Source organism: Solea solea, chromosome 4, assembly GCF_958295425.1.
Source record: "Solea solea chromosome 4, fSolSol10.1, whole genome shotgun sequence".
Taxonomy (NCBI): domain Eukaryota; kingdom Metazoa; phylum Chordata; class Actinopteri; order Pleuronectiformes; family Soleidae; genus Solea; species Solea solea.
Genome location: NC_081137.1, coordinates 630,230 through 656,982, shown reverse-complemented (window position 1 = coordinate 656,982; position 26,753 = coordinate 630,230). Strand labels below are relative to the sequence as shown.

General features: G+C 44.5%; 4 protein-coding genes and 3 non-coding genes across 9 annotated transcripts; 5 read left to right on the top strand and 2 right to left on the bottom strand.

The window, feature by feature from the left end:
- The first annotated feature begins 498 nt into the window (after positions 1-498).
- Positions 499-3,786, top strand: LOC131458587 (odorant receptor 131-2-like). The gene has a single exon (XM_058627766.1). The coding sequence runs from the start codon at positions 1,874-1,876 to the stop codon at positions 2,813-2,815; it is 942 nt and encodes a 313-aa protein (XP_058483749.1). The 5' UTR covers positions 499-1,873; the 3' UTR covers positions 2,816-3,786.
- Positions 3,787-5,848: 2,062 nt separating this feature from the next.
- LOC131458588 (odorant receptor 131-2-like) lies at positions 5,849-7,617 on the top strand. Its single transcript, XM_058627767.1, has one exon. The coding sequence runs from the start codon at positions 5,849-5,851 to the stop codon at positions 6,788-6,790; it is 942 nt and encodes a 313-aa protein (XP_058483750.1). The 3' UTR covers positions 6,791-7,617.
- A 692-nt stretch (positions 7,618-8,309) lies between these two features.
- Positions 8,310-15,692, top strand: LOC131458581 (trafficking protein particle complex subunit 14-like). 3 transcript variants are annotated; one of them, XM_058627759.1, is made up of 13 exons: positions 8,310-8,564; positions 10,649-10,989; positions 11,235-11,330; positions 11,768-11,897; positions 11,976-12,062; positions 12,147-12,267; positions 12,470-12,617; positions 12,715-12,797; positions 12,885-13,036; positions 13,152-13,288; positions 13,655-13,733; positions 13,835-13,949; positions 14,599-15,692. In XM_058627759.1, the coding sequence occupies exons 1-13, from the start codon at positions 8,351-8,353 to the stop codon at positions 14,753-14,755; spliced, it is 1,860 nt and encodes a 619-aa protein (XP_058483742.1). In that variant the 5' UTR covers positions 8,310-8,350; the 3' UTR covers positions 14,756-15,692. The 3 variants fall into 3 exon arrangements, with proteins under 3 accessions (XP_058483742.1, XP_058483743.1, XP_058483741.1); XM_058627760.1 differs by having other exon boundaries at positions 10,646-10,989; positions 12,894-13,036; XM_058627758.1 differs by having other exon boundaries at positions 10,646-10,989.
- zgc:152891 (uncharacterized protein LOC767741 homolog) lies at positions 15,557-20,857 on the bottom strand. Its single transcript, XM_058627757.1, has 14 exons — positions 20,634-20,857; positions 20,307-20,541; positions 19,632-19,713; positions 19,435-19,524; positions 19,228-19,343; positions 18,642-18,814; positions 18,417-18,560; positions 18,137-18,340; positions 17,929-18,015; positions 17,659-17,828; positions 17,075-17,190; positions 16,898-16,998; positions 16,319-16,489; positions 15,557-16,207 (listed from the first exon to the last, which is right to left on the bottom strand). Exons 1-14 carry the CDS (start codon positions 20,787-20,789, stop codon positions 16,028-16,030), a joined length of 2,025 nt encoding a protein of 674 aa, XP_058483740.1. The 5' UTR covers positions 20,790-20,857; the 3' UTR covers positions 15,557-16,027.
- Positions 20,858-21,567: 710 nt separating this feature from the next.
- On the top strand, positions 21,568-21,640 carry trnav-uac (transfer RNA valine (anticodon UAC)). The gene has a single exon. It is a non-coding gene; the product is annotated as a tRNA-Val (tRNA).
- A 645-nt stretch (positions 21,641-22,285) lies between these two features.
- Positions 22,286-22,357, bottom strand: trnaa-cgc (transfer RNA alanine (anticodon CGC)). Its single transcript has one exon. It is a non-coding gene; the product is annotated as a tRNA-Ala (tRNA).
- A 4,025-nt stretch (positions 22,358-26,382) lies between these two features.
- trnas-uga (transfer RNA serine (anticodon UGA)) lies at positions 26,383-26,464 on the top strand. The gene has a single exon. It is a non-coding gene; the product is annotated as a tRNA-Ser (tRNA).
- Positions 26,465-26,753: the final 289 nt, after the last annotated feature.

Here is a 26,753-nt window from a genome sequence, read left to right as displayed (position 1 = left end):
TGAGGTACACAATAAAATAGTAAAAATAACGAAGGACTTGACATATAAATAGACATAACGAAAGGCTTAACCCTTAAATAAGACCCGAAAAAGACTTGACATTTAAATAAGACACAACAAGAGACTTAACACTTAATGAGACACAACAAAATGTAAAACCCAACAAAATATAAAAGTACAGTGTGTGCAAAGTAAAGTATATAAAACTACAAAGTGCAGTTTAGTGCAACGTGGTCCAGTTTTATGGAGAGTTGAGCAGATTTGGGGGGGTCAGCAGGGGTGTGTTTGGGAGGGTGGGTGTGTGTGTGGCTGCTTGTGTGTGTGCTGGGGGGGGGGGGGGGTGTAGAGAAGGGATGCAAATTGTTTTCACTGTGGGGGGGCGATTGCTTTCACAGCTCTGGGGAAGAAGCTGTCCCTGAGTCTATTGTTCTTTGCTTTGATGTTTCCTGCCCTTTCCTGCGGTACAAACAGTGCATAGCCCTGGTGTGTGGAATCTGTTGCTATGCGTCTGGCCCTTCTCCGGACTCGGGCAGTGTAAACTAAGTCCAGATCAGGTAGACGGCATCCCACAATCCCCTGTGCTGTCCTCACCACCCGGGCTAGGTTCTTCCTGTCCTGTGCTGTGCAGTTGCCATACCACACTGTCACGCTAAGACACAGGATGCTCTCGACAGTGGCTCTGTAGAAGTTTATGAGCAGTTGGGAAGAGAGCCCCAGACCTCTTCAACTTCCTGAGAAAGAAGAGCCGTTGTTGAGCCTTCTTCACCAGGTGTGAAGTGTTCACAGACCAGGAGAGGTCGGAGGAAATGTGGATGCCCAGGATCTTTATGCTGTCTACACGCTCCACCTCCTTTCCATGTATGCTGAGCGGAGCGTGTACAGTCTTCCTGGACCTCCTGTAGTCCACTATGACCTCCTTGGTCTTGTTGGTGTTTAGAACAAGGTTGTTCCCGGAGCACCACTGGGTCAGGTTCTGGACCTCTCCTCTGTAGTGGGTCTCGTCGTTGTTGGAGATGAGACCCACTATGGTGGTGTCATCTGCAAACTTCACAACCATGTTTGTGGAGTGGATGGCAGAGCAGTCGTGTGTGAAGAGGGTGAAGAGGACAGGGCTTAGCACACAGCCTTGCGGTGTGCCAGTGTTGAGGGTTAGTGGAGCAGACGTGGACTCCCCTATCCTCACCACCTGTGGCCTGTTGGTGAGAAAGTCGCTGATCCAGGAGCAGAGTGATGTTGACAGAAGCTTGCGGGGACACAGGAGCTGCTTGTCTGCTGCTGCCTCGTGTGGTCACTTTGTGTCACTGAAGTCAATCCGAAACAAAGGATTTTAAAGGCCGATGTCACAAAATGAGACATCTGAACTTAGTGAATAAAAAATATTAGTTTAATTAAGTCCAGTCCAATCCAAAATAATTTTTCTGCTTGGTGAGTGGGGCTTAATACTCCACCTACCAGTGAGGCAGTAGTTCAGTCTGCGAATGTGCTGTCCATGGGCACCCAGCGCGCTCTTTGCGCACAGATCCACTAGTCTGAGAGGTTATACAAACGGCTAGTAGGAAGAGGGGTACCTGGAAGTAAGTCAATAGCACAGTCGTATGGGCATTAGGACCCCCCCAAAAAATCTCCCGTGACCAATCTGTGGGTCCCAACCCAGTGTTTGGAAACTACTGCATCACCGTGCAGTAGTTTCAACAGTTGTTTCAGCTGTGGAGCTGATGATGTCACAGGAGGCAGGTCAGAGTTCATATAGAGTGAGTGGACAGGTAAACTCTGCACACACACACACACACCTGTGAGCTGCTGCCACGTCTGCTGAAGAAGAAAAACTTCAGCTTCAGCGTCAGTCGTCAGATTTTCGTGGCGCTCGTCCTTCATGACCTTCACAAACCAGTCTCACGCTAACGTCACTGCTGGACTTCAGTATCAGAGTTTTCAGGAGATTCTGATTCTGAACATTGCCAGCACAGTTCCCTGCTGTGTGTTCCTCTTCATCAACGGGACCATGTTGTACACGCTGCGCAGTAAAGCCGTGTTCTGCGACACGTCTCGTTACATCCTCCTCTATAACCTCCTGTTGGGCGACACCTTGCTGCTGATGCAGAGTCAGCTGCTCTACCTGCTCTCTACGCTCAGGGTGACGATGACGTACGCCGCCTGCGCCGCCGCGCTCATGGCCACTAGACTCGTCACCAGCATCTCTCCGCTCACACTGGTGGTGATGTCACTGGAGAGATATGTGGCCGTGTGCCACCCACTGAAACACGCCACCATCATCACCATCAGGAACACGGCACTGGCCATTGTCGGAGTTTGGGCCCTCAGCTCGCTGAACATCCTGACCCAAGTTCTTCTTCTGCTAAAGTTTGGTTTTGTAGACGTGGCCTTTCTGTACACTAAAGACTTCTGTGGCAGAGAGAACATTTTCCTCAATCCAGAGTCCAATCTTTATGCCACAGGTTACATGAGTTTTGTGTTTGTTCTGACGACCGTGGCCATCGTTTTCTCCTACATCGGCGTCACGATCGCGGCCAGGTCGGCGTCCTCCACGGACAAAGCCTCGGCGCGCAAAGCTCGCAGAACGCTGCTGCTGCACCTGGTTCAGCTGGGCCTCGGCCTCCTGTCGACGATACACAACCCCATCCTCTACTCCATCTCCACCAGTCTGGGCCGAGTCATGATCGTACGAATGCAGGTTCTTCTCTACCTGTGTGTCATTATTCTGCCCAGATGCCTCAGCGCTCTCATCTACGGCCTCAGAGATCAAACCATCAGACATGTCCTGGTGCAACACCTCCGCTGTCACTGCAGACCATAGAGCAGTGGTCAGCAACTGGTGGCTCATGGGCCACAACTGGCCCACCACCAAAATTTCAACAAAAATGACAATTTCATCCAGAATTCAAAGCTTTTATTCTGGAAAAAAAAACACCACCTGAAAGAGATGCTGTTGCTAGAATTGACAAATAAGTGACATATGCTTGGTTTGAAATATTAGAAATAAATCACTGCTGTTGTAATGGAGAGTGAATGTGTGTAAAATGACTATTAGCATATGTTTGGCTCAAAATTGAAATGATTAATAATTATTATTAGTAGTATACTAATGGTTTAGTTTAGTTTAATAGTTATAGTTTCTTAAGAGCATTTTGAAGAGCATTGATTTAACCATGGAATAACCTCAGAATAGGCTAAATGTCATAGATGGACGACTTCTTCAAAGTAAGAGTACTCACAAAAGAACAGAAATGTAAGAAGAGTGGTAAATACTGTTGAATTTATGAATGATTTTCCCATTGAAATCAGTGGTATAGTGACATCTGACCTGATTTCCTCTGCTGTATTTCAGTAGAACAGTAGTCATGTGTATCTTTACTCAATAATCTGCTGTACTGTCAGCGGTAAAAGAGAGAGCAAAGTAAATAAAGAGGGACTGAACTAAGTTTAAAATAAAATGTCATCCAAAGACCTTTACTTATGATTATCAAAAAACATTACAGTGTCAAATTTTCAACTGACGTCCAGAGTTTGAAACTAAACCCTGACACATAATCCAAGAGTGAAGATCTATATCTATATAGAACATGTATAGAAATGAATATAGGTAAACAAGAAAATGCTTATTTTTGTCTGAGTTCATAAAATGCAGTTCTGTGGGTTTTTTGAATGAATTTGTTCATAAAAGAATACAATTCTGCTGACATGCAATTATTTTGTTTTTCTAATTGTCTTAATTAAGATTTAAAAAGAATGTCAGTTTAATAAAGGCCAGTTTTTAGTTATCGTCATGTGGACTTATATATTTAAATAAAGAGTTAATCACATAACATCTATTTGTTAAAAAAATTGCCATCATTCATCACAGACATAAACGCCTCATATGGATAAGTGTCTACCAATTTTGCCTCATGTTGCGACAAATTTACAACCACATCTGCAACATGTAATGTCATCTAGAATCTGTAAACAAATCATTTCCAAGAGATGTTTGGTGAATGAATTAAAATGAAGCTGTTTGAAGTGTTATGATTGAACTCCCTTCCTCCTCGAGGGATCCAGGATGAGGCCTCTGGAAATTCAGGATCACACTTCTGGACCTCAGCCCTCCCAGTCAACCAGAAACTGGAAACCAAGGCCCCGATGGTGGACATCCAGAATGCGCCTGAAGGAGTAGGCTGGGTGACCATTGATGAGCCGAGTGGGTGGTTTAACAGAGAGACATTTAATGTGGGGTGCACTTTCGGGGGGGGGGGGACTTGAGTCTCATCACAGAGGGATTGATGATTTTCTCGACCTCAAACGGCCCAATGTATGGAGAAGCGAGCTCTCTAGACTCGATCCTGAAGGGGCAGATCATGCAAGGGGATATAAACCGTCTGGCCTGGAGTAAAGGTGGGTGCAGGGGTATGGTGGTGGTCTGCTAGTTGCTGGTTCCTAGTGGTGGTACACAGAAGAGCTGCCACAGCCTCCCTCCAGACCCGACGGCAGTGATGGAGGTGTCTCTGAGTTGTCTAGGTTACAGCTAACGACTCCTGCATGGGGAACAAGGGAGGTTGAAAACCATAGCAGGCCATGGAGGGAGTCATACCTGTAGCCAAGGAGGTTAGGACATTATTGGTGTAATTGACTGATGTAGTTGTGTCGACCAGGAGGAGAGACTGTGGGCGGTAATACAGTGGAGAGCTTCCTCTAGGTCTTGATTGGCCTGCTCTGTCTGGCCATTGGATTTGGAATGATATCCAAGATCAGACTAGTGACCGTGCCCAGAGCCTAGCAGAAGGCTTTCCACACTTGAGAGGAGAACTGTGGACCTTTATCCGAGAGGATGTCCTGAGGGATGCCATGGAGCCTGACGATATGTCCAACTAGGAGGTCTACAATCTCTAGAGCAGAGGGGAGTTTGGGGAGAATCATGATGTTGCTTCTTTCGCCCGCTTATTTCGCTTTGCACTATTCAATATAAGAAAAATCAGAGTGTACCTATCTCAACAGGCTACCCAACTCCTAATACAGGCTCTGGTCATCTCCCACATTGACTTCTCCAACACCGACTTAAATACTCTCCTAAAGGCTTATGTAAAGGCCTCGACGACTCCGTTTATCAAAGGATTGTCATCTGGTGGAGCCAAGACCCTGCACAAAACAGTCCATGTGTCGTTCCACACTGGTGGTATGACCTACCAAGCGCTACCAGAACAGGGGCGTCCCTGTCTATCTTCAAGAAACTCTTGAAAACCCAGCTCTTGCAAGATCATCTTCTGTCCCAGCACTTACTCTACCCCTACCCCCACCCCTGCACTATCTCCATCTGCACTTGCATCCACCTCGAAACTCTCACCCTCCAACAGTCCACTGTTGAGTGTTCTATGTAGCTTATTCCTCTCTTGTAAGTCGCTTTTGATAATAGATTCGGCTAAATGCTTAAATGTAAATGACAAGTGGCAGGTGAGACACAGGAGGCACCGAGAGGGAACACAGGCAGAGACACAGGATTCAGGGCCGGCCGTAAGATGAGGACCCTCAAAAAAATCTCCCACGACCCGGCTGTTGGTCCCAACCCAGTATTTGGGAACCACTTCATCGCAGTGTGAACAGTTGTTTCTAATTGAGTGTGTGTTTCATCATCCAAACGTCATCTGAGGATGTTTAGTTTGCAGCCATGTGACTGTCACCACCTACCAATCAGCTTTAGAGCTGATGATGTCACAGGAGGCAGGTCAGAGTTCATATAGAGTGAGTGGACAGGTAAACTCTGCACACACACACACCTGTGAGCTGCTGCCACGTCTGCTGAAGAAGAAAAACTTCAGCTTCAGCGTCAGTCGTCAGATTTTTGTGGCGCTCGTCCTTCATGACCTTCACAAACCAGTCTCACGCTAACGTCACTGCTGGACTTCAGTATCAGAGTTTTCAGGAGATTCTGATTCTGAACATTGCCAGCACAGTTCCCTGCTGTGTGTTCCTCTTCATCAACGGGACCATGTTGTACACGCTGCGCAGTAAAGCCGTGTTCTGCGACACGTCTCGTTACATCCTCCTCTATAACCTCCTGTTGGGCGACACCTTGCTGCTGGTGCAGAGTCAGCTGCTCTACCTGCTCTCTACGCTCAGGGTGACGATGACGTACGCCGCCTGCGCCGCCGCGCTCATGGCCACTAGTCTCTTCAACGGCATCTCTCCGCTCACACTGGTGGTGATGTCACTGGAGAGATATGTGGCCGTGTGCCACTCACTGAAACACGCCACCATCATCACCATCAGGAACACGGCACTGGCCATTGTTGGAATTTGGGCCCTCAGCTCGCTGAACATCCTGACTCGAGTTCTTCTTCTGCTAAAGTTTGGTTTTGTAGACGTGGCCTTTCTGTACACTAAAGACTTCTGTGGCAGAGAGAACATTTTCCTCAATCCAGAGTCCAATCTTTACGCCACAGGTTACATGTGGTTCCTGTTTGTTCTGACGACCGTGGCCATCGTTTTCTCCTACATCGGCGTCACGATCGCGGCCAGGTCGGCGTCCTCCACGGACAAAGCCTCGGCGCGCAAAGCTCGCAGAACGCTGCTGCTGCACCTGGTTCAGCTGGGCCTCGGCCTCCTGGCGACGATACACAACCCCATCCTCTACTCCATCTCCACCAGTCTGGGCCGAGTCATGATCCTACGAATGCAGGTTCTTCTCTACCTGTGTGTCATTATTCTGCCCAGATGCCTCAGCGCTCTCATCTACGGCCTCAGAGATCAAACCATCAGACCCGTCCTGGTGCGACACCTCCGCTGTCATTGCAGACCATAGAGCAGTGGTCAGCAACTGGTGGCTCACAGGCCAAAACTGGCCCGCCAGCATCAGTGAATAAAAGTCCAGTTTTGCCTGATAAAGAATTGATATTTAATTGCTTAGAAAAACATTGGCCCTAGGTCAAATTGACCTCTGACCTTGACCATAAAACTTGATTACAGAGGGGTCGAAATTAAAAACCATGTCGAAGTCAAGGTCCAAGAACATTATTCAGAACAAAACAAATTATTTATAGATGAATTAAAGAAGCAAGTCAGAGGTCAAATTTGAAATTAAACATGTGTTAAGATATATGAGTGAACGTAATGGATACTTTTATGATGAAAGGTCATTGATTTAACCACGGAATAACCTCAGAAGAGGCTAAATGTCAACAATGGGCGACTGTTTCATAGTAAGAGTCCTCACAAAAGAACATAAATGTAAGAAGAGGGGTAAACAATTGGTGACCAACATGGCGGCGCTAAGGCACAGCGGCCACACTGGGTCCAAAAGTTAGTTTTTTTGTTTGTTTTTGTTACAAACAATCAGACACTGCAATCTGTTACATATTATATATACTGTGTGTTACATGTTTATATATTCTATACACACTCTGTAGATTTTGCATATTCTGTATATATCTCTCCCTGCATCTACTTATATATTCATATATACTGTACATATACTGCATAGAACATACTTACCACTGCTGCTAAATGTATACATTTAGATTATAGATCTGTGTATAGGTTTGTCTCATCTCACTGTCTCGTTAAAGTGTTGATGTATCACCAAATAAGTTCTGGGGAAGCGTTATTTCATCTCAACTGTGTATTTGTATGTGGCTGAAATGATAATAAAATCCACTTCCTGACCTGATTTCCTCTGCTGTATTTCAGTAGAACAGTAGTCACAGCGACACACAGGCTGTACTGTCATGTACTGTGTTTACTTGATGTTAAAAGGTAAAAGAGAAAGAGAGAGCAAAATAAATACAGAGGGTCTGAGCCCCCTTATTTTAAACTTTTTCTCGTTGGAAAAGTCTGTCTCACTGAAAGAGATCATGGATTTCATAAAGGTGTGTGGTTTACAACTCTGGTTTAAAATAAAACGTCATCCAAAGACGTGTGCTGAAGAAATGCAAGATGTATAAAAATAAATCGGTATATTGGAAACAAGAAAACAGAACAAACAAATAATTGAATTCATGAATAAAACTTTTTGTTGTGTGGGTTTTCTGAATGATTTTTTTTTTTTTAGAATACATTTCTGCTGCTGTGTAAAAAAATCAATAAAACAAATGAAAGAAACTGTCATTTAATTAAATTTTAGTAAAAATTCACATTATTATCCATACTATTGTGTTTTAATTATAATAAAATACAATTGTGCGCATTTAAAGAACAAAACTGTGAACAGAAAACACATGGAAATTCAGATTAAATTTGTGGCCACTGAGAGGCGCTGTCGCCTCCGTTTCCCACTTTTGTGTGCCTTTATTGTGAAGACTCGGAGCGGAAGTGTGTGTTCCATTGTTGTGTGTGTGGTCCAGCTGCTCAGCCTCCTCCCGTCGTCATGGTGCAGCAGCAGCAGATGATGATGATGATGATGGAGTCTCAGTGTGAATACTTCATGTATTTCCCGGCGGTTCCCATCACGGACCTGTCGGACCCGGCCCGGTACCGGACGCTGCCGCGGCGGAGCCACCTGTACCTGGGGGAGACGGTTCGATTCCTGCTGGTGCTGCGCTGCAGAGACGCTGGAGCGACACCGACCGAGTGCGGGCCCGGTAAGAGAGGGGAGGGGAGAGTCACTGACACCGCACACCGGACACCAGACACCAGAAACCTTCACCATTGCCGATATTACATCACGATTTTATAAAAAAAAATCCTTCATCCAATAAAATATCACGGTATAAATCATAAAAACAACAATAATGTATGTGTTTTCCCCTTGGCAGCCATTTTGACTAATTTAAGCAGCAAAAGTACTGTTTTTAAAAAAATTAATTATTTGTCACATTCAAAATGGCGTAACCTCACTATCGTGCCATGACTCAAATATCGTGATAATATTGTATCAATCAAATGATATAAATATCGTGATAATATTGTATCTAAATTAAATATTGTAACAATATGGTATCATGACTTGAATGTCTTGATAATATCATATCATGACTTAAATATCATGATAATATTGTATCATGACTTAAATATCGTGATAATATCGTATCATGACTTAAATATCATGATAATATTGTATCTAAATTAAATAATGTAATAATATGGTATCATGACTTAAATATTGTAATAATATGGTATCATGACTTAAATGTCTTGATAATATCATATCATGACTTAAATGTCTTGATAATATCATATCATGACTTAAATATCGTGATAATATCGTATCATGACTTAAATATCGTGATAATATCGTATCATGACTTAAATATCGTGATCATATCGTATCATGACTTAAATATTGTGATCATATCGTATCATGACTTAAATATCGTGATAATATCATATCATGACTTAATTATCGTGATAATATAATTTAATGACTTAAATGTCGTGATAATATCATTTAATGACTTAAATATCGTGATAATATCATTTAATGACTTAAATATCGTGATAATATCGTATCATGACTTAAATGTCGTGATAATATCATTTAATGACTTAAATATCGTGATATTATTTAATGACTTAAATATCGTGATAATATCGTGTCATGACTTAAATATCGTGAAAATATCATATCATGACTTAAATATCGTGATAATATCATATCATGACTTAATTTTCGTGATAATATCATGTCATGACTTAAATATCGTGATAATATCGTATCATGACAATATCGTATCATGACTTAAATATCGTGATAATATATCATGACTTAATTTTCGTGATAATATCATATCATGACTTAAATATCGTTATAATATCGTATCATGACTTAAATATCGTGATAATATCGTATCATGACTTAAATATCGTGATAATCGTATCATGACTTAAATATCGTGATAATATCATATCATGACTTATTTATCGTGATAATATAATTTAATGACTTAAATGTCGTGATAATATCATTTAATGACTTAAATATCGTGATAATATCATTTAATGACTTAAATATCGTGATAATATCATATCATGACTTAAATATTGTGATAATATCGTATCATGACTTAAATATCGTGATAATATCATATCATGACTTAATTTTCGTGATAATATCATATCATGACTTAAATATCGTGATAATATCGTATCATGACTTAAATATCGTGATAATATCATATCATGACTTAAATATCGTGATAATATCGTATCATGACTTAATTTTCGTGATAATATCATATCATGACTTAAATATCGTGATAATATCGTATCATGACTTAAATATCGTGATAATATCATATCATGACTTAAATATCGTGATAATATCGTATCATGACTTAAATATCGTGATAATATCATGACTTAATTTTCGTGATAATATCTTATCATGACTTAAATATCGTGATAATATCGTATCATGACTTAAATATCGTGATAATATCGTATCATGACTTAAATATCGTGATAATATCATATCATGACTTAATTTTCGTGATAATATCATATCATGACTTAATTTTCGTGATAATATCATATCGTGACTTAAATATCGTGATAATATCATATCATGACTTAATTTTCGTGATAATATCATATCGTGACTTAAATATCGTGATAATATCATATAATGACTTAAATATCGTGATAATATCGTATCATGAATGCTCATGATATTTTTACGTCCACATTTGTGTCCTCATGTGTATTCATGATGTCTTTCCTCCAGCAGGAGGCAGCGACGGCCCAGCAGCAGGTTTTGGGACTGAGTCGGCCAGTGGTCGAGCGTGGCGAGAGCTCGCCGGCTCCCTGTGCGCTGTGGCCAGCGTGAGTCCAGGCGAGAGCAGCCGTCACCGAGGAAACCACCACCAGTATCACCATGACTACCAGAGCAGCGGGGACGAGGCCAACGAGGACGGCGAGGAGGACTACATCGCAGCAGCGGAGGCGGCCATCGTGGCGCTCGGCAGCAGGGTGGACTCTCGCTGTCGCAGCTTCAGGGACTGTAAACCGCTGCTGATCCACAACTCCTCCGGGACGGCGTCCAGGGAGTTCCGCAGGGCACCGGTTCAGGTATTGCGGGGGTTCTTCCATCATTCGTCGTCCATTTTTGTTTCATGCAGCCATTTTGTACTGACATTCATTTGGATGATGAATCCTGGCAATGGTGTCGCTCATTTTGGCTTGTAGCACCACCTGGTGGTCACCCTACAAAGCACCATGACATCAACACAGAATAAAGACACAAACGTTAAGTTTCATATCTTGGAATCACGATAGTTCATCGTTTTTGACACATGTTTGTTTGTCCTCGTCAGTCTCCTCTGGATGAGCCGGTGGTTTTGATGGACGAGGTCATCTTCCCCCTCACCGTCTCCCTGGACAAACTTCCTGTCAGCACTCTGAAAGTCAAGGTCAGCAGCTGAGACAAAATACAGAGTTTACGATCTCTTTAAGAACACGTTCGCGTTTTTATCTCACTGTGAGACAGACTTTTCCAACAGGAAACTGAAGATTGTAAACCACTCACTCTCCCACACCAAACCCCATCGAGAAAATCAGTGATTGATTTTAGCTGCTGGAGACACAGGAGCTGCTGGTCTACTGCTGCCTCGTGTGGTCACTTTGTGTCACTGATGTAAATCTAAAAAAAGTATTTCAAATACCGAATTAAAAAAATAAGACGTGTGAACTTAGTGATGGAGGCAGCAGTGGATCAACAACTCCTGTGTGCTGTGATGTTAAAATCACTGATTTTCTCTATGGACTTTGGTGTGGGAGAGTGAGTGAGTTTACAGAGTGATACGAAAGCGTGAATGTAGTTGTGGACTGAACCGTCCCTTCACTTCAGGTGATGGTCACGGTGTGGAAGAAGGAGGCGGAGAAGGCCGAGGTTCAGGAACTCGGTTACCTGAGCGTCCTGCAGCAACGAGAACCCACGCACACCTTCAGACACGACCTGAACACCTTCAAGGCTCAGGGTACAACACACACACACACACACACACACACACGTACGTGTCAAACCAGGTGTTGACCCTCATCCTCTTCGTCCACAGTAAGCACCACCCTCACCGTCCTTCCTCCACCGACAGTGCGCTGTAAGCAGATGACCGTCTCTGGGCGGCAGCTCACCGTCCTCAAAGGTAAATAAAAAGATTCCTGATTCAGAGCAGACCGACATGTCCGCTCCTCGGCCCCTGAACTCAAATCATCTCCGCCGTCTCCAGTGTTGAATGAGTCGTCTCAGGAGGAGCTGAGTGTCCGCGATGTTCGCATTTTGCCGAACCTGAATGCCTCCTACCTTCCCATGATGCCCGACGGCTCCGTCCTCCTGGTGGACAACGTGTGGTACGTACACGGACGCGTTTAAGTGTCTTTACTAAGTCCCCTTGTGTAACAGCACTTCAGTAAATGTCTTAAAGTATATGACACTTAATACACTGTTTATTTAGGAAATGGAGTAAAAGTACACAAATAGAGTAAAAGTACACAAGTACACAAACTTCTTCTCCTTCTTCGTCTTCTTCTTCTTCCCATCCTCGTCCTGCAGTCATCAGTCAGGTGAGGTCGGCATGGCGTCTTTCTGCCGGGTGGACAGCGTGGCCTGCCGCCTTCCCAGCATGCTCAGTGCCTTGGAGGAGCACGACTTCCTGTTCCAGTTGCACCTGAACGACATGAAGCAGGACGACTCCAACGAGGTTTGGACACCTTTTCCACCATTGTCAATTCCAGTGGTGACGGCGCCCTCTTGTGGTCGCCATGTGTAATTACAGGTGTGCGTTGACGTCTTTTCAGGGGTTGGAGGTTCCTCTGGTCGCCGTGCTGCAGTGGTCAACTCCCAAGATGCCTTTCACCAACTGTATCTACACGCACTACAGGTAAAGAGCGACTCAGGTGCCCGACTCAGGTGCCTGGACGTCTTTTTTTCCGTCTTCTTAAACCCTCACTGGCTCACACAATCTCAGAATACCCAGCATCCGTCTGGACCAGCCTCGCTTTGTCATGACGGCCAGCTGTCCGAGCACGGTCAAGGTCAAGGAGCACTTCAAGGTCAAATATGTTCTGCTGAACAACCTGCAGGACTTCCTGGCTGTTCGTCTTGTCTGGACTCCAGAGGGTCAGTGTGTGTGTGTGTGTGTGTGTGTGTGTTTACACTAACTCTGTGTGTGTGTGTGTGTGTGTGTGTGTGTGTGTTCACACTGACTGTGTGTGTGTGTGTGTGTGTGTGTCAGGTCGTGGTCAGGTGGAGGACGCCGCGTTGACTGCTGTGGTCTGTCACACTCCGCTCAGTAACCTCGGCCACTGTCGTAAAGGAAGCACCCTGTCGTTCAGCGTGGCCTTTCAGATCCTCAAACCTGGTCTGTACGAGGTACGTCACCATGATCCGCCGCTTCACCACCGCGGCGCTCGCTATCAGGGCGTCACCATCTCTTAAAGTCACATTCTCAGAATCGAGGATCTAACCACACCCCCAGTGTGACGTCCTCACTTCCTAAAATTGTCCTCACCTTCTGAAAGTGTCCTCACCTTCTGAAAGTGTCCTCACCTTCTGAAAGTGTCCTCACGTCTTCTGTCCTAAACAACTAGAAACTGAAAGTGTAAAAATGTCCTCACTTTTCACTCTGAGCTAAAAGAGAAAAGATTGAGAATCAAATGGAGGATCTGGAGAATCGTGACACAGTCACATGATTAACCTCAGACACAGTCACATGATCATGTCCCTGTGTCTCCGCAGCTGAGTCAGCACATGAAGCTGAAGCTCCAGTTCACAGCTTCTGTCTCTAATCCTCCACCGGACGCTCGGCCACTGTCGCGTAAGGATTCTCCGCCGCCGCTGCCTGCCTTTGTTTCCGCAGCTTAAAGTTGCCATGGTTACCTGTGAAACGTGACGCTGCAATGTCCCTTTAACTCTCAGGTAAAAACAGTCCGTCCAGTCCGGCGGTCCGAGACCTGCTGGACCGGCACCAGGCCAGTCTGGGTCGATCGCAGTCCTTCTCCCACCAGCAGCCGTCCAGGTCCCACATCATGAGGTGGTTTACACACAATCTCTATATGCTTTAGTCCGGTTTAGTCCGGTTTAGTCTTGTTTAGTCTGGTTTATGCTGGTTTATTCTAGTTTACTCTGGTTTAGTCTGGTTTAGTCCAGTTTAACAAATTCTGATTTTGTCTGTTCTTTTAGTCTAGACTAATGATTTTTGGTTTAATCTGGTCTAATTCAATCATGTCCACTTTAGTCTGGTTTAAACACATTTCCATCTGGACTGACGAGATCCGGTTTGACCACATTTGGTTTAGTTTAGTTTGGTTTAACCACATCTGGTTTAGTTTAGTTTATCTTAACCAAATCTGGTTTGTTTAGTTTAGTTTAACCACATCTGGTTTAGTTTAGTTTGGCTTAACCACACTTGGTTTAGTTTAACCAAATCTGGTTTGTTTAGTTTAGTTTAGTTTAGTTTAACCACATCTAGTTTAGATTAGTCTGGTTTAACCACATCTGGTTTGGTTTAGTTTGGTTTAAATACATCTGGTTTAGTGTAGTCTAGTTTAACCACATCTAGTTTAGTTTAGTTTAACCACATCTGGTTTAGTTTAGTTTAGTCTGGTATAACCACATCTAGTTTAGTCTGGTTTGGACGCTGCTCTGGTCTGATCTGGTCTGTTGTGGTCTCTGTGTTTCAGGACGGGCAGTGCCATGGAGCGTCGGGCCATCACTCCACCCGTGGGCTCACCTGTGGGTCGACCGCTCTACCTGCCACCGCAGGACAAGTCTCTGCTTTCGCTGGACAAGATTGCGAAGAGGGAGTGTAAAGTCCTGGTGGTGGATCCTGGCAGCTAGAGAGCGAGGAAGCAAGGAGGAATAAAAGGGAGCAGACAAGGAAGCAGAGAGGGGGAGGTTTTTATGACGATAAAAAATACTTTTGTTTTGAACCATTTGAACCATTACCGTCAACAACCACAAACTGCCAGCAGGAGGAAACCAAGGCAACCTGTAAATGTTTTAAAGTGAAATGTTTCAAGCTTTGCGTATTATTCAAAGGCACAGCGCCGCGCTAATGAGCGGCTAATCCCGACGTTATCAATACATCGTTGACCGGAGAGATAAAGACAGAAGTGTCCGCCGGACAAATAGCGAGCATTTCATTTACACCGGAAGTCGGAACTGGGAGTAACTTCACCTCTGAGTTCCAAGTGAGAAGTCGCAAAGCATACAACTGGGGCTGGTTGTCGTTAGCAATGATAGCCGATAACGGCTAGGTGTTTGAACAAGTGGCAGCCATCTTGCAATCCCAAGTTTCCCAGTTGGAAATCGGAGTTCACTGGGTGGAAATTGCGTTCGGACTACATATGGAACACACCAATAATCCTTGGCTATTACAAGCTAACAGTCAAAATGTGCAGTGTTTGTATGAGTGGCAGCCATCTTGGAATCCTATATGGGGGTTTGTGAGGTTGGTCCGAGTTCCTCAACTCGGAAATTTACGACTTCCAGCCACAACTGGAATGTACCGCAAGCCACAGTAGTGACAGTATTGAAGCCCCACCCACACACCTATGAAACCTTGAATAGCCTAGAGGGGGGGCTTATGACCCATGATGCAGCCCGACACCAGGAGGCTCTCAAAACACACAAAAACTGATTGAATAAATTGCAGTTTATTGCAGGAGAATCACGTTGTTTAAATCAGTATTAAATCACGTGTGATCACGGCCGTTGGAGTTTCTGTTTACATCAAACTACACAACCACAAATAAACAGTGTTCACTTACGCTAACACCACGTGTGTTGTTGTTGTTTGTCGACGATCCCTGGTCTCGTTTGAGCAAGAAGCAATTTTTTCTGCTTTAATCTGTTTTAGTTCAATGTAACCCTGTCCAGTTTGAACACATCTGGTTTAGTCTGGACTCATGATTTCAGGTTTGAACATTTCTGGTTCAGCATTTGCTGGTATAACCATGTATGATTTACTTGTGGTTTAATCTGGTTTGACCAAGTCCGGTTCAATGTGGTTTCACTGCATCTGGTTTAATGTGGTTTCACCAGCTCTGGTTAGTGATTTTCTCAGGGTAAAAAACATTTGGGTGTATTTGCTGATTTTCTGAAGTTAATTCAGATGTTGACGCTGTTGTCGATGAGGCGGGGACACAGGTACGGGTACGGCAGCTCCAGGTGACTGTTCCTCTCAGAAATGTCCTCAGAAATCGTCTCCAGTTCAGCCTGCACTTCCTCCAGCAGCCTGCGGTGGGCGTCGTCCCTGAAGACGGCCTCCTTGTAGTGACACAGAGGAACCTGCAGGGGGAGAAATGCAGAGTCTTTTTTAGTCAAATCCGAACCCAATCGTTTCTCGTGAGGTTTTCGTGTAATTCTTTCCCGGCGGCGCTGTGGTGGGCGGAGCCTCACAAAGTCGGCAGCCAGCTGCGACAGCTGAGTCAGCACCAGGAGAACGCGACAAGACGCGTTAACGTATGGCAGAAAGGACACGATGTCTTCCTCCGTCACCGCGCCTTTCACCCGTGGAGGAGGACGCATCATGGCGGGGGGACAGTTTGGCGTCCAGAGAGCAAAGTCCAGCTGGAGGACGAGATGGAGACGAGACAAAAGAGAGACAAAGACACAAATCAGGAAAAGGAAAAACAAACAAAAAGATGAAAACAGGAAGCACTTTGTTGCTTAGTAACAGAAAAGCCAAAAGAAGTTTCCAAAATAAAAGCCAGAGTTAGTGCGTATTCATGCTACAACGCGACTTTGCAGTTTTCAAAATAAAAGCCAGAGTTTCTGTTTATTCATGCTAAAACGCGACTTTGCAGTTTTCAAAATAAATGTCTCAGTTTCTGTTCATCCACACAAAACCAACCCCCACAGTTTTTAGAATAAAAGCTTCTGTTCACACAGTTCTACCATTTTTTTTTCAGAATAAAAGCCTAATTTCCTGTTCATCTCACAGACTTCCTGCAGACGCCTGGCGTCTGTGTGACTCACCTGGGAGAAGTTGACGGCGGCGTGCTGAGCTGAACACGTGTAGATGATCATGGTGACATACGTGGAAACTTCAGCTTTGCTGTTGAAAACCCGAGGGAAACCTGCAGGACATCAGGAGACGGTGACGACCGGGATCAGCGGCCATTTTCACATCAACTTTAACAACAACAAACACACCTGCGCCGCGCGTGAAGCCGTGAGTGTTGATGTCATCGAGCCAGTGTTGAAGCTCACGGTCTCTCTGCGCGTCACTGTCTGCGCGATAATACAGATCCACCCAGCTGACCACGAACCTACCACACACACACAGAGTCTGGTTTCCATGGCTACAGAGGACATCACATTGACTTACAAGGGTGCCTGGAAAGTTTCATGATTCATACATTATGCCTGAGGTTTACAAATGTCTTCCATCAGGGTCGCGGCGCTCGATGCCATTGGTATATAAAGCTTTCAAAAATGTCCAGTTTCCTGGGACATGAGCAGCCTGGTGAGCTCTGGATCAGGGGTCTAAAGCCGAGTTTCCATCGAGTGGAACGGTTCAGTTTGGTCCAGTTCTGTTTCCATAAGGAATAGAACCAAAATAACCAGCCCCAACCGTTCCATTCTTTGGCACTAAATTTCATGGACACCAAGGGTTCACCCTTGAATATTCACTCTCACCTCAGTCATAACCGCTGCTGTCCTAACCCTAACCTTAATCTAACCATACACCATGTCTTCACCTTCATGTAAGAGTGTGCGTTATGTTGTTTGTTTACCTGTGCAGTGCGCGCCAGACTCTGAGTGCGTCCTGAGCGTAGTAGCTCTGCGGCAGCTTGTCCACGCCGCGGTCGGACAAGTCCTCGGGGACGCACAGGGAGCGGTAACGGATCCCCTTTGAAGCCCGGGACAAGACCACAGGTATCGCCTTGAGACCACAACCCACCATCTGAAGGGAGGAGACAGGAAGGAGTGCTGGAGGAGGATTGTCCACAACCTGGCAACCCACACGCAGTTGTTGTTGTTCGACTAAACCCTGAATGTGATACCTTATCGAACAAGCCGTCAGCAGCGAGCAGCAAAGTTCTGGCCTGGAAATTAATCTGAAGCGACGGCCTGACGTGCGGCATCAGCAGCTGAGGACCAATCAGAAGAGAGAGACACTCAAACCCTACAAAGACAAGTAACAGCGTGTGCTTGTGTGAGGATTCCGTGTCGTGCAGGTGTGTGAGCGTGTGATTGTGAGCTGAGGTGAACCTGGTGCAGCGGGTGGACGTCGGGCAGCTGCCTCAGTGTTGCCACACAGAACAGTTCTGCCATCATGTGGGTTCTCAGGTAGTGTGAAACCAACTGGTGATACTGGAAGTCTGCACTGCGAACCCAAATCTTAGCCAACAGCCAATCACAGCCGGGGTCAGAGGGCAGGAAGACCGGCGTCTCAGGACCAGGAGTCTGCTGCAACTGAAGGGGTCGGGGTTCGGGAGGAGTGATAAAATATGGTCCTTGAGTCAGAGAGACTCTGTGTGTGTTGACTCACCTGGATGGCAATGGGGATGAGCTGCTGCTGCTGGTTCAGGTGCAGCAGGCAGAGTGGGGCGGACACAAATGTCTGTCTCCCATTGACGACATTGGCAGGGACGCCGTCCAAAACCTCGTAGTCCAGCAGATAAATGTGTCCTGTCTGTTAGAGGACAGAAGGTGAGGACGACGAGAAGACAACAACAACAACAACAACAACAATGTCACAGTCCTGCGTGCACACCTGCAGCTCCCGCTCCAGGGAGGAGCCTTCAGGGAGGAAGGGGCGGAGCATATCAGGAGTGACAGACAGTTGAGGAGGGAGGAGGCGGATCTGACGCAGCAGCAGAGGGTTAGAGCCGTTGACACACTGTTGTCCAAAATACCAGTCGTCCTTCCAGTGACCCCTGACCTTTTCTGACACAAGTAAACAAACATCAGCTGACATGTCTCTCGCTCAGGTTGTTTCCTGTCTCTCTCTAAGGTTGTTTCCTGTCTCTCTCAGGTTGTTTCCTGTCTCTCTCTCAGGTTGTCTCCTGTCTCCCTCTAAAGTTGTTTTGTTTGTTTGTTTGTGTGTGTGTGTGTGTGTGTGTGTTCGTTTGTTTTTTGTTTGTTTGTTTGTGTGTGTTTGTTTTGTTTTGTTTTGTTTTGTTTTGTTTTGTTTGTTCGTTTTTTGTTTGTTTGTGTGTGTGTGTGTGTGTGTTTGTTTGTTTGTTTGCTTGTTTGTTTGTTTGTTTTTTGTTTGTTTGTTTGTGTGTGTTTGTTTTGTTTTGTTTTGTTTTGTTTGTTTGTTTGTTTGTGTGTGTGTGTGTGTGTGTGTTGTGTCTCACTGGCGATGTCATTGTTGTGTCCACTGTGAACGAACATGGCCTCGAGCTCGGAAAAGCTGGTCCAGGCCTGGACTCGTCCAGTGAAGCCTTTCAGGTAGTGGACGTTCAGGTGTTGACTGAGGACAAAGACAGTGAGACCGCAGTGACTCGTCAGCGCCACCTGCCTGACACGGACACTGTGTGACAGCGATTCAGAGACACAGTCACCTGGTCCTAGAGAAGCTGAGGTTCGGTCCCAATTCTGACAGAGTATTCATGTCCACACAGTGTGGAGCTCCGTCCACAAACACACACCATCTGTGAAGACAGATAGGACGCAGCAGCTGCAATACCTGCACTTCACCTGCAGGTGTCAGACTTGTCACACGTTTCAGGTTCATGTTCAAACACAAACAAATTCAAACCTGATGAGTTTCTGTCGTTGCTTCAGCTGCTCGTGTCTCTGCTGCTTCAGCTTGTCCTCAGTCTCGTCCATCAGCAGACACACTGAAGACACAGTGAGACTTTAAAGGGATAGTTCAGGTGAGGTTTTATGAGCTGCCAGCATGGGTCAGAAGAAACTGAGAAACTGTCTCTATCTCACTGTTAGTTTGTAAACCGCTCACTCTCACACACCAAAGTCCACAGAGAAAATCAGTGATTTTAGCTCTCGGGGACACAGGAGCTGCTGGTCTACTGCTGCCTCGAGTGGTCACTCTATGTCACTGAGGTAAATCTGAACTAAGATTTTTAAATGCCGAATTGACAAAGTAAGACATTTGGACTTAGTGATGGAGGCAGCAGTGGATCAACAACTTCTGTGTGTGTGTGATGTTAAAATCACTGATTTTCTCTATGGGCTTTGGTGTGGGATTGTTTTTTTTGTTTTTCCTTGTGTATCAGTGCCACAAAAACCCTGAAATATCCCTTTAAAACGTTACTATCTCATTGATTGTATCACATTCATTCATTCATTCATAACAACGTTGACAACATCAACATCATGTTCCTGGTGCAAAGGCTGCTCCTTTGCTGCCACCTGTTGGACTGAAGAAGAACAAGCAGCCAAATGAAAATGAAATGAAATGAAATGAAATTACACTTTCCACTCCGCAGCTCCACGTCGCCATCTTCTGTTTGAAGCCACCTGTCACAGTGGAACACCTGCGTCTCTGCATCCTCAGGTCGTGACCCCGGTCTCTCATGCTGCCGTCGGACCTCCACATGGCTGCAGTGCCAGTCCAGGTTTGGGAATCCAGTCTGGACCTCGAGCCGGAGCCGGACCAAAACAAGGCGACCAAGAGAACTGTTGGTCTGGACCAGAACTGGACAAGTCTGAGACAAAAGACGTCGTAAAACCTGAAGACAATTCTAAAACTCTGCTTTTATTTTATTTCATTTTATTTTGTGTTGAATGATAATCTCACAGAACCCGGCAGGAGATGACGCTCGCCCTCGTTCACTCTGGTGGGCGGAGTCTCACCCTGTGAGCCAATCAGGCTGAGCCACAGGTGACTGAAGGTTCCACTGGTGGGACCAGGTGAGGTGTGAACACTCACTTCAAACTTCTCATGGGAAGCCATTGTGTCACCTGGACGTGAACGCCACCTGGTGACCGAAACATGACGTCACCCACAGGTCCAGGAGTCTCCAGGTAAATCTCCATACTTTTCGTGTCCATTTATTTATTTACATTTAATGACCTTTCAGGGAGCACACTTTGGGTCTCTCTGGTTGGGGGTTTTGACATGTGTCCGATGTCACATGTGTGACGCAGCTGAACCTGTTTCTGAGGAGCTCATTTGTTTTTGACTCCAATGCTGATTTGATTTGGAAATTAGGTAAAAAATGAACACACACACACACACACACACACACACAGTTCACCCTTTCATCCTAACACTACACTCATGCACACACATAATTTACAAAATAAACTTTCATACTTTAACACTTTTATGGTGTGTCTTTAAAAAAAAACTCTTACATAATAATTTTTGTTATTGCACGTGATAAATAACATATTATTATTATTATTTTTCTTATTATTATTATTATAATAAGAATAATAAAAAGAATAATAACAACAACAATAATAATAAATAACAAAAGTTGCCATGACAACAATGTGTTTAAAAAAATCATCATCATCATTTTGCTAACCCAAGAATGAAGATAAATATCAGCTCACCTGCAGATGAAAAACCTCCTCTGGTGTGTGTGTGTGTGTGTGTGGGTACGAGCGTGATGAATGGAACAGCTTTACTCCCCCCCTCCCCCTCTCTCTCTCTCTCTCTCTCTCTCTCTCTCTCTCTCTACTATTAGTATATACACACTAGGTGGGACATGTCGTTGCATATAGGTTCCATAGTGTAGTGGTTATCACGTCTGCTTTACACGCAGAAGGTCCTGGGTTCGAGCCCCAGTGGAACCATATGTTTTTTCACGATAAATACAGAAATAAACAAATGTATAAATAAATACAGAAATAAATAAATAAAACGTAATGTCCTCGACTGGGAGGTCACTGCAGACCTTCACAGTGTTGCCAACTCTGTTGTGCGACGAGCAACAAATCTAGTGAGTTTCTCTGGTGTTATTGGAGACTTTTGTGGTTTTTGGAGACTCTCACGTGAAAGCACGTATCACTCTGCAGTTACTGCCGGGATCTCCTCCCCCTCCCAAAGCACTCACAGGCGGTCAGTCTCACGGTCGCCGATGAAGCAGTCCCAGCCTGCAGCATGGATGGCCTGCAGTCACTGCAGACCCTCACCACTCCACTATGGAGAACGAAACCTGACTTATGTCTAAATAAATACATAAATAAATGTATAAATAAATGCAGAAATAAATGTATAAATAAATGCAGAAATAAATGTATAAATAAATGCAGAAATAAATGTATAAATAAATGCAGAAGTAAATGTATAAATAAATACAGAAATGAATAAATAAATGCATAAATAAATAAATGTATAAATAAATACAGGAATGAATAAATAAATGCATAAATAAATGAATAAATAAATAAATAAATGAATGAATGAATAATTAAGTTTCACTGACTTGTGAAAACAGATGGAGATGCCGGGGATTGAACCCGGGACCTCATACATGCGAAGCACGCGCTCTACCACTGAGCTACATCCCCACGATATCGATGATGTGCAGTTATATGATTATTTATATGCAGTGTTCACGAGTGCATGTTACGTTACGTTATGTTACGTTACGTTACGTTACGTTATGATTTTGACGGAAGAATATCGCGAGAACGCTTCATCTCAGCCAATCAGAGCTCACGTTTGCAGTCGGTATTCTTCCGCGAGGTGTTTGGATACCATCGCGGGACGCGCAGTAATACTTTGTGCCCGTGTCGTGTCGGAGAAAATGGAGTTTGAGCAGCGGAGTTAGACGTGAACGCTCCCGAACTGTTTATCATCCCGTGTAGTCAATGGCAACTTCGGAAAAGGCTCCTTTCAGAGGAGGCACGTCAGGAACGAACCACCGCTTCCAGTGTGTATGTATTCATCCGCTCTGACGTCGCGTGGGTGCTTGGAAAGGTCGGTTTTTAGGTGATAATCTGTCAGAATGTTGTTAGGTTAGGAACTCTTCTGATCTGTTTGGAGATGCTAAGACTTTGTTAGGAGGTGTCAGGACTTTATCTATGGAGGACGAAACCTGACTTATGTATTAAATACAGAAATAAATGTATAAATAAATACAAAAATAAATAAATTAATGTATAAATAAATAAAGGAATAAATAAATAAATGTATAAATACAGAAATAAAAGAATAAATGAAAGAATAAATAAATGTTTTACATTTATATCTACATTTCTGTTCACTTAAATTTTTTTATTTATTTATTGCTGTGTCCATATGTTAATGAGGTAGGAGGTCCTAACCTCAGTCAACAGCATGATTGGTTACAGGAGTGTGCACGATTCGGGTCGACGACCTCTGCTTTACTAGCGGCGCTGAGTCGTGTACAGGAATGTTGTTGGCTACCAGCTCGCCCAGCACTGTTGCCAACTCCTCAGTAAGGAAAGTCGCTATTGGCTGTCCTAAAAGTCGCTAAATGACGTCATCGTCTAATTTGCAAAATTGTTATTTGACACAACACAGAAATCAGTACTGACTCGTATCAGACACGTGCCTCTGGGGACAATGTGGTGTTTTTCCACCGGATCTACTCGGCACGGCACGTCACGGTTTAGGTTGCATCTCAACTACAAAAAAACCTACTCAACTCAACGCATCCATTATTACAAGTCTGTACGTCTACTTGTCTTAAATCAGCACATATCGCCACATATCGAATCCAAACTCCACTCACGCATTAAATCAATCAAAAAAAATATTTCGCCAATATTTTAGAGACCCTGACACAGTCTTACAAATCATGTTTCCAGGGGAGCTCATGTCTCATTATGGGGGGCTGAGACACCCCTGGATCCCCCGTAGTTCGCACCATGGATATGTTATTTCTGATATGTATTAAATGCAGTGATTTCTTTTGGGAGAGACTGAGTTAAGAAACATTTACACCCCGCTCTGTAAGCCAGGGTGGAACGGCAGCCTGGACGTGGAGTGGTGAGGGTCTGCTATGACTGCAGGCTGGGACTGCTGCAGAGGCTGACCTCTGACTCTCTGACCGACCCTCTGACTGTGAGACTGACCGCCTGTGAGTGCTTTGGGAGGGAGAGGAGATCCCGGCAGTAACGAAACCTGAAGGGACGCCATGAAGTTCACCCCAGATGTCCACCTGGGTGTGGGTCCACGGTGTTGGTGGACACGGCAGGGGCTGCAGGGGCGGAGGTGGGGGCAGGCCTGTCTTACCGCTGGTGAGGCAAGCTGTACAGTCTTTCACCATAGTCTCCACGTCCATGATGATGCCTGGCCACCAGACCAAGCCCCTGCAGCGTTGCTTGACTCAAACAACACCAAGGTGACCCTCATGCACCATGGCAAGGATGCGCGCCCTCAAGGCGCTTGGGACCACTGTGCTCAGCCCCCTTGCCATACAGACGTCATTCCAGCATGAGAGATCGTCCTTGATGTGGTGAAAGGGTGCCAGTTCCTCGGAAACTTTGGGCAACGTCTCCAACAGACTTAAGCTTGACTCTGGAGAGCAGGTCTGCCACAACGTTGTCCCGACCAGGCGGGAACTGTGTGGTGAAACTGTATGCCTGCAACCTCTCAGACCACCGGTAGAGGCGCAGTGGCTTGTTTCCTGATCCCGTCGTGGCCAGCAGGGCTGTAAGGGCCTGGTGGTCTGTCCTCAGCGTGAAGTGACGTCCGTACAGGTACATATGCCACCGTTCACATGCCCAGACACAAGCCAGCGCTTCCCTCTCACCTACAGAGTACTTCTGCTCAGCTGGAGTGAGTGACCTTGAAGCAAACAGCCACTGGGCGTTCCCCCCGTCTTGCTGAAGTTGAGACAGAACAGCGCCAGAGAGGTCAGAGAGTGCGGAAGATCTGTTGCCCCTCGCTCCCCAGGCTGTGGATCAATATGGCTCGGCGCCTAGCATCGCCAGTATCGGTTAGCCCGGCAGCCGTAATGAACGTCTAGAACAAGTCGTGCCAGCGGGACCATGGGATCGGCGGCTCCCCAGGCAGGGCGAGGAACGAAGGTTACAGCAAAAAGGGAAGCTCCATCCTTGTCGCCAATGTCATGTCCACAAATTCACGGACACGACTGTGTGCTCACGGTGTTTTATTGACAACGTACAGTCTACATCAAAACTCGGGGGCGTCTCTCTATTATGACGTCACACTCATGCAACTTCACTATCCTACGGTGTACAGCCATATGATACAAACTGTGTGTGATACGTGCTTTCACGTGAGAGTCTCCAAAAACCACAAAAGCCTCCAATAACACCAGAAAAAGTCACTAGATTTGTCGCTAGTCGCACAACAAAGTTGGCAACACTGTGAAGGTCTGCAGTGAGCTCCTGGTCGAGGACATTACGCTAACTGGAGCTGATTTGCAACGTTACGTTACAGGGAGGAAGGCTTGGGATTGGGAATCGTTTGCGTTTGTCTGGGTCTCCGATTTGACCAATCATGCTGTTGACTGAGGTTAGGACCTCCTACCTCATTAACATATGGACACAGCAATAAATAAATAAAAAATATAAGTGAACAGAAATGTAGAAATAAATGTAAAACATTTATTTATTCTTTCATTTATTTATGTATACATTTATTTATTCCTGTATTTATTTATGCATTTATTTATTTATTCTTGTATTTATTTATAAATTTATTTCTGTATTTATTTATAAATTTATTTCTGTATTTATTTATACATGAGTCAAGTTTCGTCCTCCATATTTATCAGGCGAAATTACTTGTTGTACCCTCTGCCAAAAGGACTGCTAAGCAGGTCCTAACACATTCCTAACAGGTCCTAACAAAGTCCTAACAGGTCCTAACAAAGTCCTAACAAAGGTCCTAACAGGTCCTAACAAAGTCCTAGCAAAGGTCCTAACAGGTCCTAACAAAGTCCTAACAAAGGTCCTAACAGGTCCTAACAAAGGTCCTAACAGGTCCTAACAAAGTCCTAGCAAAGGTCCTAACAGGTCCTAACAAAGTCCTAACAAAGGTCCTAACAGGTCCTAACAAAGTGCTAACAAAGTCCTAACACCTCCTCCGAACACAGAGAAGAACGTTCCTAACCAAAGGGGCAAAAGAGCCAATCAGATTCTGAGAAAACTCTGTGTGGGCGGGATTCTGCATTTGAAACTTTTGACACTCATTCATTCTCTCTGAGGTGGAAAAGCACCTTGTAAAAAATGTAAATAATTTGTAGAACTTACAGTTTATTTATGTGAAGTGTTAAATCATTTATTTAAAGTGTTAAATCATTTGCAAACCTGCTACCTCATTAACATATGGACACAGCAATAAATAAATAAAAAATGTAAGTGAACAGAAATGTAGAAATAAATGTAAAACATTTATTTATTCTTTGATTTATTTATTTATACATTTATTTATGCCTGTATTTATTTATTTATATATTTATTTATGCCTGTATTTATTTATGCATTTATTTATTTATTCTTGTATTTATTTATACATTTATTTCTGTATTTATTTATATTTTTTAATATATTTAATTTATCAGTGGAAATTACTTAGTTATACATATGTTGTGCCAGCTGCGATGGCCGAGTGGTTAAGGCGTTGGACTTGAAATCCAATGGGGTCTCCCCGCGCAGGTTCGAACCCTGCTCGCAGCGATTTCCTTTCCTTTCACTTTTATGTATCAAAAGTGTTTCCTTGATCAGTCTTCGTTCAAAATGATAAAAGTTTTTTCTGTTGCCTCCCAAGAGGGGGCGCTCACTGCACAGTCACGTGTCAGTGTTGGTGCCTCTCACACACAAGCTTCTAAAAACCTGAACTTTGCCTCAGAGTGTCTGTGTCTGAATTCAACTTTCTAGCGTGGTTCTCTATGGACTTTGGTGAGGAAGAGTGAGTGGTTTACAAACTTCAGTTTCCTGTTGGAAAAGTCTGTCTAACAGTGAGAGA